General features: G+C 45.1%; 1 protein-coding gene across 1 annotated transcript in view; it reads left to right on the top strand.

The window, feature by feature from the left end:
* The window catches only part of ATF7IP2 (activating transcription factor 7 interacting protein 2), an 88,286-nt gene that overhangs the window by 31,815 nt on the left and 37,288 nt on the right, over positions 1 to 19,183 (top strand). The window contains exons 2-3 of the mRNA XM_040439412.1: positions 10,858 to 11,647; positions 15,550 to 15,641. Coding sequence (XP_040295346.1) covers positions 10,858 to 11,647; positions 15,550 to 15,641 — 882 coding nt within the window. The remainder of the gene's footprint in view (positions 1 to 10,857; positions 11,648 to 15,549; positions 15,642 to 19,183) is intronic.

The raw sequence follows: 19,183 nt of genomic DNA, 5'->3' as shown, positions 1-19,183 counted from the left end.
CCCCACATAACAGCGTCCTCCACAGATCCCCCACATAACAGCGTCCTCCACAGATCCCCCACATAACAGCGTCCACCACAGATCCCCCACATAACAGCGTCCACCACAGATCCCCCACAACACAGCGTCCACCACAGATCCCCCCCCACAACACGGCGTCTCCCACAGAGCCCCCCCACAACACGGCGTCTCCCACAGATCCCCCCCACAACAACGGCGTCACCCACAGATCCCCCCCCACAACTCGGCGTCACCCACAGATCCCCCCCACAACACGGCGTCACCCACAGACCCCCCCCACAACACGGCGTCACCCACAGATCCCCCCCACAACACGGCGTCACCCACAGATCCCCCCCACAACACTGCGTCACCCACAGATCCCCCCCACAACACTGCGTCACCCACAGATCCCCCCCACAACACGGTGTCACCCACAGATCCCCCCCACAACACGCGTCACCACAGATCCCCCCCCCCACAACACGGCTCATCCACAGATCCCCCCCCCACAACACGGCGTCATTCACAGATTCCCCCCCCCACAACACGGCGTCATCCACAGATCCCCCCTCCCACAACACGGCGTCATCCACAGATCCCCCCCCCCCCCCACAACACGGCGTCATCCACAGATCCCCCCCCCCGCCACACACGGCGTCATCCACAGATCCCCCCCCCCACAACACGCGTCATCCACAGATCCCCCCCCCCCCCCACAACACGGCGTCATACCCAGCCGCGTCAGCGGCTCATATGGGAAAATCCAAGCAAATAGACCTCTAGCACAATTCCCTTAAAATATTGCATCGCATATCGTTAATATCGCAATTTTTAGGGCCCTAATCGCAATCGCACAAAATTCCCATATCGTGCAGCCCTAGTTAAAACATAAAAAAAATTAACTCACCTCCTCCTCTTGATCACGTAGCAGCCAGTCTCTTCTTACTTCTTTATGAGCTGCTGGCTAAAGGACCTGTGGTGACGTCACATCACATGGCCCATCACCGTGGTGATGAGCTCAGTGACGTCACCACAGGTCCTGAGGAAAGAACAGTAGACCGGCAGCTATGCAATTGGAGGAGGCGAGTTTAAAAAAAAAAAATATATATATATTTTTTTTTTTTTTTTACCCTCAATTGACCTTGTACTAGGCATTCTGTATAAAAGAATGCTATTATTTTCCCTTATAAGCATGTTATAAGGGAAAATAATTACATCTACACAACACCGAACCCAAACCTGAACTTCAGTGAAGAAGTTCGGGTCTGGGTACCACATTCAGTTTTTTATCACGCGTGTGCAAAACGCATTGCACCCGAGCGATAAAAACTGAACGGAACGCAATCTCAGTCAAAACTGACTGCAATTGCGTACCTACTCGCGCGGGTTTGCCGCAATGCACCCGGGACGCATCCGGACAGGCTCATGTGAAAGGGGTCTAATACACCCATGCCCAGAATTTTTCAGGCTGACAGCCTGGATCCTGAATTGGAAAATCAAAGGAGCCAGGGGTGGTCAGAGAAGGTCATCACCACTCTGAATGAAAGCTAGTAGTAAAAAGGTGACTTCGGTGATTTATCAAAAAATATGGAAGAAGTTCTTCTCTTGGTGGGGACATGGAGAGATAGATCAATCAACCCCGAACATTTAGAAGATTTTAGATTTTCTACAACAGGGGTGTGAGGAATATGGATTAATATTTACTGTCAGCCATGTTCCCACACCAACCATTTGCTAAAAGGGAGCAGAGGTAGTGAGCCAGCCAGGTGGCAGAGAGCCTCTAGCAGTCCACCTTTGTTTACATTTCTCACCTCCATTCAGCCAGCCAGGAACCCAGCTAACTGAACAGGAAAAACTTCCGTGCAGGGGGTCTAGGCCATACCATTTCAGTTCAATGAAAATTCATCAGACTTTCTAAGGGAGGGGGATCTCAGAAAGGGAAGATATGTATATCTCCCCACAGAAACCAAATAATGGTACCATGCTTGGACTCTACTGGTAGCCGGAACCCAGGCGGACCCATTGGTCCCAGAACCACCTCCCTGCGACATTCTAATCTTGTGCTTTTCTTGTATCTTGATCACGAATCCACACGTCTGTGTTTCGGCATAGTTAACATTTGACGTCAGTCGGGGTATTGTATTCGTCAAATATTGGTGGCAGCAAAGTGGGATCGAGATACTAGTGAGTGTGGGACCCATACTCCCAAACACTAAAGACTACCAGCAGTAGCTTTTGCCACTGGAGTCTTAAGATCAGCTCAACACTAGACAGTCTGAGTGCAAATACAATGTGTGTGTGCATCAGGTTGCATTCTGTGTTAGTAATCATCCGTGGCAATGATGGCCAGTATCACAAGAAGCAAGGCTAAGGAGATGGCCAATGCTATGAATGGTGGCGGGTAGGACGCAGCCCAGATGAGCTGCCCAGAGGGGGTGGAAGGCAACTTTATTCAAGGCGAGGGGGAGCACAGCCAAAGCTCCAGAAGGAGCTAGTTGCTGGCAGTGTGGACTGCACCCCACCTGCCTATTCCCCCAGCCAGGCAGGCTCGGCTGCTCTCCTAATAGTGCTGCCATCATTTTGTAATAACCCGAAAAACAAAAGAGGAATTCCATTCCTTAGATGTTAGACGAGTTGTGATGAGATATCTGGAGGTAACTAGAGACTTTACCAACAGGTTATCAACCTTCTTAAAGTTCGGAGGGAAAAATAAAGGGAAAGCTGCCTCTAGGCCCTCCATCGCCAGGTGGATAAAGCAAACTATCCATGACTGTTATAGTCTCCAAAATATTCCTTGCTCTGTGAAAGTTAGGGCCCATTCCACCAGGGCGGTATCCTCTTCCTATGCAGAAATAGCGTGTGCTTCATTGGAGCAGATATGTAGGGCCGCGACTTGGTCCAACATTCATACCTTCATAAAACACTACAGACTTGACTTGTCAGGATCTTCAGAACTATCCTTTGGTAGGAAGGTCCTCCAAGCCATAGCCCACCCCTTAATTTATTAATCTGATAGGTCTCCTATCTTGCTGTCATGTTGGTGAAATGGGAAAAACTGAATTAGACTTACCGGTAATTCCTTTTCCATGAACCCACCATGACGGCACGGAATTCCCACCCCAAAAAAATTAAAAATAGACATCAGACAGTTGAGTCTACCTGAAATTTTGCTTTATGTAAATTAGAATGAGGAAATAAAAAAATTTAAAGTGTATATACCTAGGTGAAAGATAAAAGCAATAAAACTGTGCTTACTGTTACAGATGGACAGGCCATAGGGGTTAACATTTAGGAATTAAGGTGATTTGGAGTCATTCTAATGGGGAGGGGGAGGAAGGGTGTCCAAATGGTGGCTCATAAATCCAGGTGATTGAGTCTTCTGTTCAATGATTGAAATGTTTTCAGTTTGAATTCCCAGATTTTTCTATCTGTTGGTCTCAAAATGGCCTTTCAGCGTTAAGACCTTTTAAATCCATGATGACTTTGTTCGCAAATCTATGGCAACAGATCCGACAGAGCAGCTGGCGCTGTCGAATCCGGCGTTGCAGTATTCTTTATTTCACTGCTGGTTCCCCATTGAGTGTAATGAGGTACGGCAGTGATCTGGTCGCTTTCCGGCATAAATTTTGTGTTTTGGCCGGCAGTTGTGCTGGATCAATTTGCTGCAGATGAGAACACGGCCGTACTGAAATAGATAGGTATAAAGAACCAGAGCTGGGTGTCATTTCTTGGGGAAGCATTGGAAGTTAAGATTTGTCCTGGTCCTCCTTCCCCCGGCGTCAGCTCCTATGCCTTCTACGTGAGTGTTAGGTTTCTGGTTTTATTTCCTTTTGTGTGTCTTTTGTAGTTCTGCATGTCTTTTGTTACACCTTTTTAAAGCAGATGTGCAAATTATGTAAAAAAAAAATTATATATATATATATATATATATATATATATATATATATATCTCTATCTATCTAAATCTATCACTGTAAATCTGATCAGAAATATATTCATAAGCGAAGCAAGTTTTAGGCAAAAAAAATCTATTTCCTAATTTCCATGGTTCTCTTCTGTTCCCGCCCTTTGTCTACCTGCAATAACCACTATCTCTGAGGTTTTCCTCATGAATATTTGTGCCCCTCTCCATGCTCTGCAAAGGGAGTGAATAAAACTGCTGCCCTGAGTGACATGTCTGACTGCTGGGATACTCAGCAGCATGTTGTATGTGACTGCTGCAGAAGGGGTTAATCTCTCCTGAAGAATCGAGTGGGAGGGAGACACAAGGCAGACAGCAGCAGCCAATGCAGGGGGGCGTGGCCAGCACATTGACGACTCGTACACAGACCTGCTCCTCAGCCTTGTGCATGAAACGTCATCAGAGCAGAGACAGAAGCTGACATCACAGGTAGGGGTGGGCGATATGGCCTAAAATCTATATTGCGATGTACTTTTAAGCATGTGCGTTATGCGACATATATCGAGATATATTCTATATTTCGGGGGGGTTTAACTTTTTTACTCTTTATTTAATAACCATTAGCCTCCTTAGGGGCTAGAACCCTTGTCCTATTCACCCTAATAGAGCTCTATTAGGGTAAATAGGACTTCACACACTCCCCGCTGCCCTGTGCATAGTGCACACAACAGTAGGGAGCTGACCATTGCAGCCAGGGCTTCAGTAGCATCCTGGCTGCCATGGTAACTGATCGAAGCCCTGCGATTACACTGCTGGGGCTCCGATCAGAAGCTGCCACCCTGGGGCCACTGCCACCGCCACCAATGATTTAGTCGTGTGGGGGGGGGGGGGGCAGTTAATATAATACTTAGAAGAGAGGGAGTAGAAGGGAGGGGCTGTGGCCACTGCGCCACCAATGAATATAGTTAATATGCCTGAATACAAACACAGCCTGCATGTGCCGGCTATATCCCATACCTGGCCTCTATTACTTTAGGGGCTAATTGCGGTGGATCACAGCGTGCAGTCATAGAGGTCGGTTATGGGATATGGCCGGCACATGCAGACTACGTTTGTATTCAGGCATATTAACTATATTCATTGGGGGCGCAGTGGCCACAGTCCCTCCCCTCCTCCTCCTCTCTGTTCTCATTGGTGGCTCAGTGGCCACAGTCCCTCCCGTCTCCACTGTGCCGACTCAGGATCGCATGGTGCGCGCCGAGAGCGGTGCATGCCATGTTCTACCGCGATATAAACAAAATCTATATCATTTGCCAAACTTATATAGTCTATATCGCCCACCCCTAATCAAGTCATGTGACCCTCAGTGAAATCTGAGAAAGGAGCCACTGCAGATGAAGTGCATTGTAAACCCCTTACATTTGATTTAAAACATCCCATAGTGACGCTAGTGCGTCTTATGGAGTGAATACAGGGCAAAAAAATATAAAATGTGCGGTGCATTGCTTGTGCACGGTACATCTCAGGCTGTGGTGCATAGAAACAGCAGCCTGCGATGTACCAGACATCATCGTTACCTGAAGAGGGAGAGCCTGGCAGCCGCTGCGCGTGCTTGTTGATAGGGATGGCTGCTGCATGGTAGGGTCAGGTGATGTGGCTGGTGCGGGGTGATGGAGAACGGCCGGCCCCATCTGGTGGTGGAGCATGGGGGCTGATCTGAGGTCTGAATGGGGGTCTTATTTAGATTGGGCCTCTTATCTGAGGTCTGATTGGGGGTCATTCACATTGGGCTCTGAGCTAAGGTGCTATTTGGGGTCGTTCACATTGGGGGTCTGGTTGGGGGCTGTCAGATGAGTTCTAATTAACATTGTGGGTCTGATTGGGGGGCTGACCTGAGGTCTAATGAAAAATATTTTTTTTCTTATTGTCCTCTAAAACCTAGGTGCGTCTTATAGGGCGAAAAATACGGTGTGTGTGTATATTTAGTAAATGTGAGCGCTAAGCTTGAGGCGGGGTACATAAGGCTACCTGTTTGGAAAGTAGGCTAAGAGGAAATAGTAGTATTTAAGTAACATAAACTGGAATTATGTGGAGATAGGAAGAAGTAACTGAGGGCTTCCTGTAAGGCAACAGTTTTTTGGGGGTAATATGGGGAGAGAGTGCCTTAATCGGCGTGAGGAGACTTACAGGTCGTACATGCTCCTCTGGAACTCTGGGAATAGTGGGATGCAAGTGAGCTCTTAACAAGCTCTGCCTCTAATGCCACCAGATGTAAGGCAGCTATCCTAGAAGTCAATGTTTGACCCTTTAAAGCAGGGGTGCACAACCTTTTTTGGTCTGGGGGCCGCATTGTCACATCGCTCTATTTCAAGGGGCTGCAAAAATGTTGATCGGCACTCATCTGCCTATTACACAAGCCAGTGCAAAGTGACTGGGGAGGAGTGATCGCTGCCACAGTCGTTCCCACAATCTTCATTTAGATTACACAGGGAGATGTGCTGCAGATAATCGGACATCTTTCATCCTGATAAAATATGCAAATCAGCTGACGAATGAGCGATTCCTTGTTTATCGACTGATCAGCTGGCCAGATATAAGATATGAGCGCTCCTATGAACACTTGTTCCCAGTAATTGTCCCAAATATCGTGCTGCAGCATAGCCCCTGAAACCGAAGAGTTATACTTACCTGCTCCCCGCCGCTCCGGTCCTTCAAACTGCCCCGGCTGTTTACACCTGGCAGTGCATGGACATAGTCATACACCACTCCAGCCAATGACTGGCTTACGCGGTGATGTGGCCGCAAGCAACGTGTCACTGCTGAAACCAGTCATTGACTGGAGCTGTGCAAGTGACCATGGCCATGCACTGTCAGGTGTAAACAGAGCAGGAATCGGAAGATGGAGGCAGCGGGGGCAGCGCAGAGGACCAGAGCGGAGTGGAGCAGGTAATTATGAATCTTCTATTTCAGAGGCCATGCTGCAGGAACTTGTTAAAAATCATTTTTATCAGAAAAGTGGCGACATTTCCTTCCATCCTGCCTCCTATTTATAAATCAGCGTTTTCCTTCACTGCAGAGGACGGAGCTCACTGGTTATTACCATTTCCTGCCAATCCCAAACATTACCTTGCTAATAATTTTTGCAACAATTTTTATTTGGGGGAAACTGTACAAAACGTTTTAAAAAAGTATATTTTTTTCAAACTATAGCTCCTTATTCTTTGAATATGCAGACTGACACCAAAATAAATTATTATAATTAGTTCCCTATTTCGTGTAGGCCGTTTTGCTATATAATATGAAAAGTTTCACGTGAATGGGGCGGTAATGGTGACGGTTTTGATTGGTGTGGGTGTTTTTTCTTTTATGTATTTTTTTTTTACTTAATATATTTCTGCTACATAATATGTCCCCCAAGAAGTCATAAAAAGACCTTGGGGGACACTGTCACTTTTTAAAATTTTGCACTTTTCCCTTTTTATTTTTTACTTCTATTTGAAATTTATTAATATTTTATTGTATTATTTTTTATAATTTTATATATTTTTATTTTTTTTATTTTCTATAATTTTTTTTAAATATATTTTTGCCACATAATATGTCCCCCAAGGGGTCATAAAAAGACTGTTGTGGGACAGTGAACACTCTTTTATTAAGCACTTTTTCCTTTCTATTGTATTTTATTGATTTATTTTTTTAAATCATTTCCAATTTTTTTGTGCCACATAATATTTTATTTCTCTTTTATTTTATTTATATTTTATTAAATTTTTTATTTAGTTTTCAAATTGTTTAAAATCATTTTGTAACTTTTTTTAAAATATATTTTTACCACAATTTGTCCCCAAGAGGTCACTGAAAGACCTTTTGGGAGACAATAAGTGACTTTTTTTTGTACTATTTCCACTGTAACTGGAGCATCCAAAGGAGCCCCAGTTACAGGGCAACCAGCCTGCTGCGGAGGCTTTGTACCAGGGCAGCGCTCCTCTGTTCCCGAGACACCCAGCGATCACGTGATCGCCGGGTCCACACTGAGAGCGCTCATAGAGCAGAAGGCAGAAGCGCTAATAAAGCGCTTCTGTCTTCTCCTCGGCTTCCCCGCTCTCACTAATAGCCGGGGACCCTTTTCGCTCCTGCTACAGTGCACAAGCAAAACCTGTGATCCATCTGCTGTGCGGCGCTCTGTGCAGAAACACAGCTGATTGCAGGATCAGCTGTGTTTCTGCCCAGCAGGGCGGGGGCCGCAAACTATGGCTCTGGGGGCCGCATGCGGCCCGCGGGCCGCAGGTTGTGCACCCCAGCTTTAAAGGCTACATTCAAATCACAGTATCTGTTTTTTGTCAGGAATAGGGCACGGATGCGGACATAACACAGATGACATCTGTGTGTGCTGACATCAGTTGCGGACTGAAAATATGGTCGTGTGAATGTAGTCTAAGGGCTCATGCACACGAGCGTAAGCGCTCAGTGCACATGTTGCAGACTGTAAGCGGCATGTCCGCAATATAAGGGCACTGGCCGTGTGCACTCCGTGTGGTGAATGTGGACCCATTGACTTGAATAGATCCATGATTCACGACATATGACTTAAGATAGGACTTCACCTATCTTTTGCAGAGCGAAGGCAGGGATCGGAAGCACTACGAAACAGGCCCATGCCTCCACACTGCAAAAAGATAGAACATGTTGTATCTTTGGCCGTATCTTGTGGATTGTGGACCTTCAAGTCAATGAGTCCACAGTCGAAGTGCACGCAGCCAATGCCCATGCATTGCGGACCACTATTTGTGGTCCACAGTACGGGCACTGAGCCATTACGATTGTGTGCATGAACCCTAAGGCTACTTTCACACTAGCGGCAGGATGGATCCGACAGGCTGTTCACCCTGTCGGATCCGTCCTGCTGCTATTTCGCCGGACTGCCGCTCCGTCCCCATTGACTATAATTTTTGAGATCTATTAGGGTGAATAGGACAAGGGTTCTAGCCCCTAAGGAGGCTAATAGTTATTAAATAAAAAGTAAAAAACTTGAAACTCGTGCACATGAGGGTACTGGCTCTTAGAGGGGTATTCCATTTAGTATTTTAGGGTGCCTGTGTACGGCAGTGGATTTCACTGCATTTCCTCACCGAATTCTCACCAAAATCCATGTGTTTATTGTAGATTTCCGTGTGGGTTTGCCCCAGATTTCAGCCTATGCATTGCAGAGGGTAAAATCTGCGCAAGTCCGTTTCTGCACCACAAGGTTTTGAAAATCTTACTTTTTACTGGGTCTGTTTTACGCTGCAGAGTTGCTGCACAACAAATCCAGGCTTAATCCGCACAGTGTGCATGTGAGCTAAATAGGACCAATCGCCATCTGTGAATAACATATTTATTGAAAAATCATTAGCACCCACAAAGGAGATATTTTTCGGAGCAGAACAAACAAAAAAGCTGTACAAGTTACCTACCTGACATGCAAATCGCCCAACGCTGAGCATCCTGGGATCCCAATGTCATGTGGTATGTCGGCATGCCCGGAGTCTTCCCACAACCCTCCACGGGAGCCTTCAGTGTCAGACTGTCAGATCTCATCGGCCATCGCTTCTAGTCCTGACTAAGAACCAACTGCTCTGTTAAGGCCTCATGCACACCTCCATATTTTGTATCTGTGTCCGTTCTGCATTTTTTTTTTGCAGATTGCACACGGACCCATTTATTTCTATGGGTCCTCAAAAGAACAGACGCACACGGATGTATAATATGTCCTATTCCTGGCTTCAAAATGTGGACCATGGACACATTGAAGTCAATAAGTCCGGAAAAAAAAAAGAGGTAACATGGACGTCATCCGTGTTTTACAGATCCGTGTTTTGCAGGCTGCAAAATGGATCCAGGCATTTGCTTGGGGCCTCATACTGTAGACAGCGCTCTGCTCACGGTCTGGTTTGTAACCTCACCCCTTCCTGTCTCCGCTTTGAAGCATCCAATTACTTTCCATCACAAATTAATAAAAATGTTTTTTTTTTTTGGTGCAAAATTCCTGGTTCGCCTTATGAACCTCAGTGATTCTATGTTGTCTTTCTTCTCGGATGCCTGCAGTGTTACAGCGTGCTGACAGCTCCCATATGTGTTGTCGCACATCAGTAGCTCTTTTTTCATTATGGCGCGGCTTCTTTTGCAGTCCGTGGAGTCTATTTTTAAGCTTGGATTTCATGGCAGCTGTCATCTTCATCAGTAACTCTCAGTATGTATAGATCTAGCAAGTCCCGTGCGCTGTGCAGAGACATTATCAAAGTAAGACTATTTTCACATCAGCGCTTTTGCTGTACGGTTTTGGGATCCGGCAGGCAATCTCAAAACCACAGCAAAGTGCTTCAGTTCGAATAATACAACCGGCTGCATCCGTTCAGAACAAGTCCAGTTGTATTATATCGAAAATGAAGAAACTGGATCTGGAACTCAGTGGGTGTCGGATCTGTATCCGGCAGCATTGACTTGCATGGTTTTTGCCGTGATTTTGTGTCCGGCATGGGAACGCAACAAACCGGAACGGAATGCCTTCTGGCACACTCCGATTCGGTTTGTTCAGTTTTATCTCCATTGACAATGAATGGGGACAAAACTAAAGCGTTTTGTGCTGCTGGACCCTGTGTTGGATCTCAAAACCGGACAGCACGACGCAAGTGTGAAAGTAGCCTAAACTGTCAATGAGTTGAAGTAATGGCATAGGCTGATTTAGGGGCAGGAACCTGCGAATAAAGGGGCTGTAGTACTGATTCAGTGCTGTCCCGGTCAGCTTTTTCCTGGGCAGGGGCACCCCAGCCACAGGGCAGTGGAGGGGACTACACTGTGGCCCTAGTCTCTTGAATAGGCTGGGAGCCCTGTGCAAGGGTTGGACTACTGCCTATCATAAAGTGATGGCATAACCTAGTGCAATACCCTGACACTTGTTTGTTTTTTCCTTCCAGGCCCCCTTAATTGCACCTGCAAATGGGACAGTGAAAAAAAAATTCCGAGCCAGAAAAACGATGACGGCCAGTTGTCGCCAGCAACTGGCGTCTCTCAAAATAAAGAACTCTTTAAAAAATGAGAACACAGGTAAAGAATCCCCAAACAGATCTGCTCAGCAGCCTGAGTTAATCTGTGAGACCAACTTTACTGCGCAAGATAACCCCGCAGCTAAAATCAATAAAAGCCAGGGTGTATTTCCTAATGGACTGAAGGTCTCTATAGAGGTTTCACAGTTGGACTCTGAGATTAACATCGGATGTTCATATAATGAAACCTGGGACGGGATTTCCAAAAAATCTGAAGATGTCCCTTTCTCCCACACGGCGCACTTCGTTGTTCGTGATTTCAACGCTGTCGCATCAGAAAATCACATTGCTGGTTTAGAGCCAGACACTTCACCTACTAATACTGGAAGTCAGGTCTTAAGCGAGGACGCTTTGCAGATTGCCGAGAGCACGCCGGAGGTGGAAGCGCGGTGTGAACTGGCAAATGTTGAATGCAGCGCCATTTCTGAAAATCTGAATGCGTCCATAACTTTGAAAATAATTGAAGACGAGAGCTTTAAGAAGACTTCATCCACCGATGTTGTGGCCCCACCAGAACCTACTGATACAGACGGTGCTTCAGCTCCCAGAAACCAGCTTGATCCCTCACATTGCTCTACTGATGGCTCTAATGCACTGACTTCTCCTCCGACTGTCACTGCCGATTCTGATTCTGTCCAACCTGAGTGTGACGCTGCAGGTGGTAAGTCGGGTTTGGGGGTTCGGAAGTGTGTGCATAATGCGGTAGGTAAAAGGAGCAGGCATTGGCACTTCTTGTTCCGTTTTCTGAGAATCCTGCCCCACGTAGCAGTACTGTAGTAGTAGTGCAGCCGGTAAATTCTAAATGAGTCCTGTGAACCTAGAAGAAGCACGTTGATATGGAGGATTCGGCGGCTCTATAACGATGCTTAAAGGATCGAAAAGTGGATTAGAAACTGATCCTTTTGCCAGGATCAGTTAAAGGGTTATCCTGGGTTTGAAAGAGGTAAACAAAGTATGTTAAAGATGCGTAGTTCAAAATCCAGTGTCCTTTTAATCTTCTGCTTTTATTCACCTCTCTGGACTTCTGGTGTCTCTGCTTTCCAGAAGTGATCTCTAAAATACTTTTCATAGACTTCCTTGCACCCACTCTCTATGGATTGCGCTCCTGCAGTTTCCCACACTTTCACTGTAGGACCAGGACTGTACTGTGTACAGGACTTCATTAGTGAGGACACCTACAATGGAGGCTGGAATCAGGCCAGACTAGACCACATATTGCACTACACCAAATCAGGAAGCAGCAGAATCTCTGGATCGGTAACGAATTTTAAATGGGGGTGCGTTAGTAAGGTGTAGGATTGCCTTGGGATGCTATAATCCTAGAAAAGCCCTTTTTTCTAAAATTTATGCACCAGTTTTATCAACAAGACACCTGTAGAAAAGCTGTGAATAATCTTACTGAATAAGTTACCACTGGTACAACTGAAGCCCTGCTAAGCTTTTTTCACACAGGCATCCTGGAGTTACCTAGGCAGCCACCCTTTCCGCCACAATTCAGACTTACTGGGCATTTTCAACTTGTTAAAGGGCTTATCCCATGACTAATGTAAAAAATGAAAATCCTATAATACATGACAACCTCTTTCTTGCAAAGCTAGAACCAGCCCTGTACCTCACATGGACCCAGAGATCTCCACAATCATTGCTCTGCTAGATTTATATCAAGCTGACAGCTCAAGGGGAGTGTCTTTTCTGCTGAAGCTCAGGGGGCGTGTCTCAGATCTCCCTATCACAGCTGAGGAGGCAATTGAAGGATGAAACTAAGCATGTCAGGGCTCCAGGTGGCGACTTAGAATTTACAAATGGCGACAATACTTTTTAGTCTTGTCGCCATTTGCGACTAGACCCGCAGCTCTGCAGTTGAATACAGCGGCGGGGCACAGGAGATGATGGTTCTCTGCCCCGCCGCCGATGTTCTTCTCAGCAGCGCAGTGGAGAAGTCTCTCTCTCCCCCTGTGCCGCCGCCAATAAGAAGAGAGACGGGAGGAGGAGGGGAGGGGAGGGGCTGTGGCCACTGCGCCACCAATGAAGATAACTGACCTGTTAATACAAATACAGGAGGCGGGTGCCGGAATCAAATAGCCGGCACCCGACCTCTATGACAGGGAGCTGCGATCTGCTGCAGTTAATCCCTCAGGTACTGCACCTGAGGGGTTAACTGCAGCGGATCGCATCTCCCGGTCATAGAGGTCGGGTGCCGGCTATTTGATTCCGGCACCCGCCTCCTGTATTTGTATTAACAGGCCAGTATAATAAACATTGGTGGCGCAGTGCGCACCCCCAACACCCAAGTATAATAAACATTGGTAACGCAGTGCGCCCCCCCCCCCCCCCCCAACACCCCAGTATAATAAACATTGGTGGCGCAGTGCCAATGAGGGAGTTAAAAAAATAATAATAATGAACACTCCTCCTCCAATTGATCGCGTAGCTGCCGGTCTCCTGTTCTTTCTTCAGGACCTGTGATGACGTCACTGAGCTCATCACATGGTCCATTACCATGTTGATGGATCATGTGATGTACCATGTGATGAGAACAGTGATGTCACCACAGGTCCTGAAGAAAACAGGAGATCGGCAGCTACGCGATCAATTGGAGGAGGTGAGTTGATTTTAATATTTTTTTTTTTAACCCTCAATTGACCTTCTACTAAGCATTCTGTATTAAAGAATGCTATTATTTTCCCTTATAACCATGTTATAAGGGAAAAGAACACAGTGAATAGACTTTCATTCTAGCAACCATGTGTGAAAATCGCACCGCATCCGCTCTTGCTTGCGGATGCTTGCGATTTTCATGCAGCCCCATTAACTTTTATGGGGCCTGCGTTGCGTGAAAAACGCACAACATAGAGCATGCTGCGATTTTCGCGCAACGCACAGTGATGCGTGAAAATCACTGCTCATGTGCACAGCCCCTTAGAAGTGAATGGGTCCAGATTCAGTGCGGGTGCAATGCGTTCACCTCACACATTTCACCCGTGCAGAAATCTCACCCATGTGAAAGGGGCCTAAGGGTGAATAGGACAAGGGTTCCAGCCCCTAAGGGGGCTACTAGTAAGTAAAAAAAAAAAACACTAAGGCTACTTTCACACTTGCGGCAGTGTGATCCGGCGGGCAGTTCCATTATTGGAACTGCCTGCCGGATCCGCCGATCTGGATGTGACTGAAAGCATTTGTGAGACGCATCCGGATGCGGATCCGTCTCACAAATGCATTGCAAGAACGGATCCGTCTCTCTGCTTGTCATGCGGACAGACTGATCCGTCTTGTATCCGGAAGGACGGATCCGGCATTCCGGTATTTTGAATGCCGGATCTGGCACTAATACATTCCTATGGGGAAAAATGCCGGATCCGGCATTCAGGCAAGTCTTCAGATTTTTTTCGCTGGAGATAAAACCGTAGCATGCTGCGGTTTTCTCTTTTGCCTGATCAGTCAAAACGACTGAACTGAAGACATCCTGATGCAAACTGAACGGATTACTCTCCATTCAGAATGCATGGGGATATGCCTGATCGGTTCTTTTCCGGTATAGAACCCCTGTGACGGAACTCTATGCCAGAAAAGAAAAACGCTAGTGTGAAAGTACCGTAAAATATTAAGTTTGAATCCCCCCTTTCCCAATTTTACATATAAAATATATAAACAATAAATAAATAAATAAACATATTACATAGCGCTGTGTCCGAAAAGTCCAAACTATTAAATTATTAAAAAATATCTCCTATGCAGTGAGTGCTGTAACAGAAATAAATAAATAAAAACCATGCGATTCGCCATTTTTTAGTCACCTTGTCACCCCAAAAAATAGGATAGGACTGTTCTATTATGGGCCGAACGTTTCATAAAATGCAAAATGCCCTCTGCTTTTTTTTTTTTTTTTTTTTTTTTTTGTGTGTAATTGAGTATCGCAATACTTTTTTATGGTGACGAAAGCGAATCAAAATTTTGGTATCGAAACAACCCTACGCCGATCTGATCGGCGTAGCGTTGTCACGATACCAAAATTTTGATTCGGTTTCGATTTGGCGACTAAAAATTTAATTTGGCTCCTAAATTTTTCAGATTAGGAGCCAATGGCTACTAGGTATTTTTTATTTTTTTTAGTCTGGAGCACTGTATGTGCGGCCTTCTCAGTGAGCAGGTCTAAGAAATAAAACAAAAATCAAACCGCAGGTGGCGCTATACAAATACATTTTATTGAATAACTCAAGTATTCAGATCCAGGTGCTGGTTTGAAAACTGTAGAACATTTTTCGTGGAAGAAACCCTTTAACCATGGGGTTTTTTGCTGCAGATTTCCCATGTTCCACAAACTAAGTAAGCAACATGTAGAGCGTGCTGACTATTTCCAAAAAAATCTAGTAGACTTTGGTTTACGCCACACATGAATAGGATTCAGTCCACTAGAATCGTATAGTACTAAACAGTATCCATAACAGAAATTCCGAACAAATCCATCTGAACATACCCATAGACTTCTGTCAGGAATTGTGACTGATCGTCATTGGATGTATGCTTTAATATATAATGCCGCTGGATTTCTGTTATTTTATGAAGGTGTCTGTAAAAAGAAAAGGACTTGTTCAGAAAGCAGTGACGTTCCTGAAGCGAAGCGAGCCAAAACTTCAAACAATATTCTTCTAGATGAGGTATGAAAGTATGTATTATCAAGATGTAACCGATTCAGGAATTTGGGGGAGGGAATATTTCTGAGTCCTTCAATCAGTTACTAGGAAACAGCCTGCTAAGCTTCATCTGAGACACTGACAAGCACCCTGTCAAAATCCCATATACTACAGTAGTATTCTATTGCAGTCTGTGGTACAGGCAATCAGAAGATCGCATGTACAAATTCCCTAAGGGGACTGAAGTTACGGTAACAATTTTAAACTTTGTTTAAAAGAAAATACAGATATTAAACTTAAATCATCCCTTTTCACAATTTTACATATAAAAATAAACATAACAGACATGGCCGCCTCTGAAAATGCAGATTTTAACCTCTTAGTGACCAGCCCGTTTTGGAGCTTAATGACCTAGTTTTCATCCATTTTGTAGTGCATAACACGTTTTTGAACTTTTTTTAATTTTTTTTTATATATATATATATATATATATATATATATATATATATATATATATATATATATATATATGTATGTATGTAGAAAAAGGGCAGCACTCCAATAGATAAAATAGCAAAAAACTTTATTTACCCATAAGGCTGTAGCGACGTTTCGGCTCTAACACAGGAGCCTTCCTCAAGCAGTGCTTGAGGAAGGCTCCTGTGTTAGAGCCGAAACGTCGCTACAGCCTTATGGGTAAATAAAGTTTTTTGCTATTTTATCTATTGGAGTGCTGCCCTTTTTCTACGTCTGCATTATTGGATTGGCTTATATCCACATTGGGCTTTTTGCACCCTCCATTCCCTTTTTTCTGTGACGGTGCTGCCATCTTTTTTCTTTATATATATATATATATATATATAATATATATATATATATATATATATATATATATATATATATATATATATATATATATATATATATAGTACAGACCAAAAGTTTGGACACACCTTCTCATTCAAAGAGTTTTCTTTATTTTTATGACTATGAAAATTGTAGATTCACACTGAAGGCATCAAAACTATGAATTAACACATGTGGAATTATATACATAACAAACAAGTGTGAAACAACTGAAAATGTCATATTCTAGGTTCTTCAAAGTAGCCACCTTTTTGCTTTGATTACTGCTTTGCACACTCTTGGCATTCTCTTGATGAGCTTCAAGAGGTAGTCCCCTGAAATGGTTTTCACTTCACAGGTGTGCCCTGTCAGGTTTAATAAGTGGGATTTCTTGCCTTATAAATGGGGTTGGGACCATCAGTTGCGTTGAGGAGAAGTCAGGTGGATACACAGCTGATAGTCCTACTGAATAGACTGTTAGAATTTGTATCATGGCAAGAAAAAAGCAGCTAAGTAAAGAAAAACGAGTGGCCATCATTACTTTAAGAAATGAAGGTCCGTCAGCCGAAAAATTGGGAAAACTTTGAAAGTAAGTGCTATTTGACCATGAAGGAGAGTGATGGGGTGCTGCGCCAGATGACCTGGCCTCCACAGTCACCGGACCTGAACCCAATCGAGATGGTTTGGGGTGAGCTGGACCGCAGAGTGAAGGCAAAAGGGCCAACAAGTGCTAAGCATCTCTGGGAACTCCAAGACTGTTGGAAGACCATTTCAGGGGACTACCTCTTGAAGCTCATCAAGAGAATGTCAAGAGTGTGCAAAGCAGTAATCAAAGCAAAAGGTGTCTACTTTGAAGAACCTAGAATATGACATATTTTCAGTTGTTTCACACTTGTTTGTTATGTATATAATTCCACATGTGTTAATTCATAGTTTTGATGCCTTCATAGTCATGAAAATAAAGAAAACTCTTTGAATGATAAGGTGTGTCCAAACTTTTAGTCTGTACTGTATATATTTTTTTAACGTTCACTGTACAGGATAAATTACATAATGGTGTCATGTCGTCACGGACTTGACAATGGCAAATATGTGGAGATTTTATTTTTGAAATTTTTTTTTTTTCTCATTGAAAGGTGTTTTGGTTTAAAAAAAATATATTAAAAATGGTCCCAAAAGGAGACTATTATAGACTTTTGATCACTTCTAAAATACATTGCACTATTCCTGTAGTGCAATATATTTTAAAGGGGTTATCCAAATCTGGAAATGGCCCCCACATACGCCCGGACCTCTCACTGATTCTACTTACCTGGCTTTCCGCGCCGCTCCTGGTCTCCGCACGGCCGACACTGGTTCTTCCCGTGCGCGGATGAAAACATCTGGTGTCAGAAGGAAGGGGGGGGGGGCAGCAAATGGCAGGCGGTGACTGGGACGAGCCTCCTTGGCCCCAGCTGCAATGCTAGGGAGGCTCATCCCCGTCACCGCCTGCCATTGGCTGCCTCCCCCCCCGACATCGGATGTTTTCATCCATGCACTGGGAGAAGCATTGGCGGCCATGCGGCGGAGCCATCTAAGTAGAATCAGTGTGATGGCCCGGTCATATGGGGGGGGGCATTTCCAGGCTCTGATGACCCTTTAAGGGTCCATTCAGACGTCCGTAGAATGGGTCCGGATCCGTTCCTCAATTATGTTGAACGGGTGCGGACACATTCATTTTCAATGGGGACAGAAAAGATGCAGACAGCACACAGCGGCTCCAGAAAAAAATAGAGCATGTCCTATTATTGTCCGCAGGTGCGGACAATAATAGGAATCCTCTATTAAGTGCCTGTGATGTGCGTCAGTTTTTTGCGGTCCCCAATATGCGGACCACAAAACACTACTGGCGTCTGAATGGGCCCTTAAAGGGAACCTGTCATCAACTTTATGCTGACCTCACTGAGGGCAGTATAAAATAGTGACAGACATGCTGATCTCAGCGGTGTGTCACTCATGAGCTAAATGTAAGTGGTTGCTGAGAACCAGCATCATAATCATTGCAGCAAAGGCCTGGAAAAGAGTCAAATCTACCTGAGAAGAGTCCTGGTTATTCATAATCTCCTGCTCTCTCACCCATCTGCTGATGATTGGCAGTTCTCTGCTAGATAGAAAGGGAGAAAACTAGGTAGAAGACTGTCAGTCACCAGCAGGTGGGCAGGAGAGCAGGAATTCATGAATAACCAGGACTCTTCTCAGGTGGCCGGGACTCTTTTCCGGGCCCAGTCTGCAATGATTGTCGTGTTGGTTCGCGGCAACCACTTACTTTTAAATGACCGATCGCTGAAATCAACTCGCCTGTCTCTACTTTATTCTGCCGTTAGTACGGGCAGCACAAAGTTGATGACAGGTTCCCTTTAATGTCAGTGCTATACTGACATTCACAAGCTGCGTGGACACTCTGGAGGCAGGCCTAGAGCCTGCACAGCCTTCTCATTTTTGGAGTGCCGACGGGAGTCCGCTCTCTCTGTAACCGCTTACGTGCCACAGACGCTATTGCCCTATTGCTTGTAAGGGGTTAAACAGCCCAGATTGGTGGTCGGCTCTAATGTTAGTGCCGTGCTCCCGCTCTCTGCTGCACGGGAGACCTGTGCAGCACTTAGTCTGGGCTGCTGTAAGGAAAAAAAAAAAGGTGGCGGCCTAGCCTTAGTGACCAGCGTAAAAAAAAGGCGTATTGGTAT

This window comes from Bufo bufo, chromosome 7, assembly GCF_905171765.1.
Source record: "Bufo bufo chromosome 7, aBufBuf1.1, whole genome shotgun sequence".
Lineage (NCBI taxonomy): Eukaryota > Metazoa > Chordata > Amphibia > Anura > Bufonidae > Bufo > Bufo bufo.
The sequence above is the reverse complement of the archived record's forward strand: the minus strand, read 5'-3'. Positions and strand labels throughout refer to the sequence as shown.